This window comes from Polyodon spathula, chromosome 11 (assembly GCF_017654505.1).
Source record: "Polyodon spathula isolate WHYD16114869_AA chromosome 11, ASM1765450v1, whole genome shotgun sequence".
Taxonomy (NCBI): domain Eukaryota; kingdom Metazoa; phylum Chordata; class Actinopteri; order Acipenseriformes; family Polyodontidae; genus Polyodon; species Polyodon spathula.
The window spans coordinates 6,482,937-6,486,651 of NC_054544.1; the positions used below are offsets into that span (position 1 = coordinate 6,482,937).

General features: G+C 30.4%; 1 protein-coding gene across 1 annotated transcript in view; it reads right to left on the reverse strand.

Moving 5' to 3' along the window:
* Nucleotides 1-230: 230 nt before the first annotated feature.
* Nucleotides 231-3,715, reverse strand: part of LOC121323525 (homeobox protein engrailed-1-B-like) — a 4,539-nt gene continuing 1,054 nt past the window's right edge. The window contains exon 2 of the mRNA XM_041264632.1: nt 231-631. Coding sequence (XP_041120566.1) covers nt 312-631 — 320 coding nt within the window. The 3' untranslated portion in view covers nt 231-311. The remainder of the gene's footprint in view (nt 632-3,715) is intronic.

Sequence of the window (3,715 nt, forward strand, 5' to 3'; positions counted from 1 at the left end):
ACCCTTACCTGAAATTAAATATATACAACGTCATATGGTGGCTATATATATATATATATATATATATATATATATATATATATATATATATATATATATATATATATATATATATTATTATTATTATTATTTATTATTATTATTATTATTATTATTAGAATGTTTGTCATTTATAGTTAAGTTCATATACTATGGGATAGACATAGATTTGATTTAAATAGCACCTGTTTCAGTCCATTCGCTTACTTATTCATCAAAATCTCTTGTTTCCTCTTTTCTCATTGTCTTTAGAGTATATTTTAAAAGCAAGATCATTCGCTGTCTTCTTTCTCGCCCTGAACCGTGGTGGTGGAATGATTGTATAGTCCCTGTGCCATCAGCTGGAGGGCCAGGCCGTTCTTGAGGCCGTTGGCTTTTTTGATCTTCGCCCTCTTGTTTTGGAACCAGATTTTGATCTGTGACTCGTTGAGGCTGAGTTCTTGGGCCAGGGTCTGCCTCCTTTGCTCTGTAATGTAGCGATTGGCCTGAAACTCAGCTTTAAGTCTCTGCAACTGCTCGGCTGTGAAAGCTGTTCTAGGTCGCTTGTCTTCTTTCTCGTTTTTCTTTTTTTTCAACTTTCGCGTGCGTGGACCTGAAGTAAATAAAAAAAAGTAGATATAAATAACGACAAATAATGCGTGTTCTTCTCATGGCTGTAAATATGGATGTATTTTATTGGACCTTAGGTAGATTGTAAAACCAAATGTTTAAGAAATTAACATAATCTATTTGCCACAGACTTGGCGTTTATTTTATATTCGAGACGCATAAAATGACCTAACGGCGTAAAAAAAAAAAAAAAAAAAGGTATTAGGATGGGTTTACATTTGGTTTCACAGTACCAGCTTACTCTGTGCACACTGTGTGTTATATGTTCGGTGTCCTTCTTGTCCAGTCGAAGTTTGTTTGGTATTAATTCGAGCACAGGCCCAACATAATGTCGCTGCAAAAAAAGACATCCTTTATGTACGCTACAGAAATACCGTATTTCTCTAGTAAATTTACCTTTTTCAGTTTTGTTTTTAAATTACGGTAAAATATGTTCAATATTAATGTAAAATACTGTGTTTAAATAATTATATACTTTTAATAATACGGAAATAGAATTTATAAATTCAAAGAATTGCAAAACTATAAACGGGTAACATTTTGAATGCAACTCTTTCCAGAAAATAAACATGTGAATTAATTAGGCAATTTTAAGCAGCATTTTCAACGCTCCTTTATTATATGTTGTATTTTTTTTTTAAATCAGCCTGTCGTGAAAAAAACTCCTACGTTTGATCTAGTTGTATGCGAAGCTCTAATATATACCTAAAAACTGTTGCACTCCCACACTATTAATGTTGTGTAAATATTGAGTAAGGTACAATATATGATCTTTTTTTTGTGTCCCGTAAAAACCCTTTGCACGGTAATAATATATTCATATAGTATTCATATAAAAATTGGGTTATAGTAATCAAGCATAAACAAAACAAGCGTAAATTGCATGTGAGTTAATATTAACACATTTGAAGAAATACTATTCCATGTAATAATAGAAAACACAGCAATATAGTGATTACAATACGAAGCAAACCGACCGCCATGTTTATTATAGTCTTTGTCTCGAGACATTTCGGAATACTGGTCTATCAAACAATATTTAGCACGACGTCTAGACAAATAACTGTTTCATATTGCAATGAGATTATATATATATATATATATATATATATATATATATATATATATATATATATATATATATATATATATATATATATATAGACAGATAGATAGATAGATAGATAGATAGGTAGATAGATAGATATCAAAACGGGTCATGTAGCTCGGGTCAAAATTAGTAATGCAGTTATTTTCAGTTTTAAAGTTCTAAAAATTTTAGTCAACTGAATGAGCCTCCTATCCAATATATAAAATACTGTTACGCTTCCTTTTCTGCATGAGAGTATGGAACCCATACCTCGGTCAGTTCCAAACAGTACTGGAAGCAACATCAAAGCATATGTCTACGTTTATTTTATACTTGCAGACTTCATTCATTTGCAGCTAACAAACGGATTCTTCTAAAAACCCACAGCACTATAAACCCATGTAGTGTGCCTATAGTTATGCCGGTTAGAAATTGCCAGATACATTCAAAATATATAACCCATTTATTTTTGTACTATCAAGTTGCATGGGTCATTTAAAAAGACAAGCGAAGTGATCCTTTTCATAACTTGAACCAAACCTGCTGGACCCTCATTTTTCTAGTTTACATGTATCTAAATGTTACACACGTGACTCGAAATTATATATATATATATATATATATATATATATATATATATATATATATATATATATATATATATATAATTGTGAATAAATCGATATGGGGGAACTATGTATTATTTTATGTATTTCAATATTTTTTGTTGTTGGGATAGTTTGTTAGTTGTTAGGAAGTCTCTAACTGCAAAACCATTTTCCATAACACGTCGTCTAAACAATCCACAAGAATCCTAACAATATCATTTTACTACTTGATTGAAAACTAAAACGTTTGCGAGCTGTTCTGGACTGACAGCGCAATCAGTCAATCAATCAGTTTAGTCAATCAATGCAGGTTTTTTTTTTTTGTTTTTTTGTTTGTTTTTTTTAAGCTTTGAAGTATCCTGCGCGTCAGTAGCAGCAGTAACTAGACCTCTGGCAAATTGATCACTTTCACAAAAGGGATAATAGCGAATCCTTACACTGTGCCAAAACGTGATGCATTGTACCGTATTTTATTATTAACTCACTTGCTTCAACAAAATATTGTTACCTATAATTTGCTATAGACACAATGGAATACACCATGGTCACAAGTTAGGTGAAATTAAAATGAAAAAAAAAAAAAATACATAATTCATAATAAATTGAATTATGTACATACATTATACAGATGCGATGAATAACCACGGTTGTTTTGTTTTGTTTTTTAAATTATTATATAAATAATTATCTATTCGCAATTGAATATAAATACATATTTAACATATGCTACTCTGAATATACTGTAGGTTGTAACTTTTTAATTACCACATGCTGTTTTTTTCTTTCTTTTTGTACATAGGCTCTTGTAATAAAATACGATATACTTCAGAGTTGGACTGGGCTGCAAGCATGAAATGCTGGTTTTAACTCGCATTACACGGATCGTATACAAATACAAATGGCATTATTATATTAGATATAATACCCTGTACCGTTTGTATATTTAAAATCTTAGCAGAATAGCTGTATCTTTTTTTGTGTTTTGTTTTGTTTTTTCTTTGTTTTTTTATAGTCCGTGGGTACAAGAAATCTGCTGTGTTGGAATTTATAATATGCGGACAGATTTCTTCTGCAAGGAGCGAATGTTTTCTAACGGCGTTTATTGTTTCTGAAAGACCAGATATGTAGCCTTTATTCAGAGCTTGCAAGGCCCCAGAACTTTAAATCGTATTTTTAAATGCATGATGATAGAAAATATTAAATATAAAAAATATATAGGTTTTCTTCAGTTTTGTTTTCACTTATAAGTAATTTACGCATCACGTAAGTAGTGCATTCAATATTCCAAAAATAACTTTTTACAGCTACACCACTTTTTGTTCCCTATCTTTTATTATTATTATTATTATTATTATTATTATTATTATTA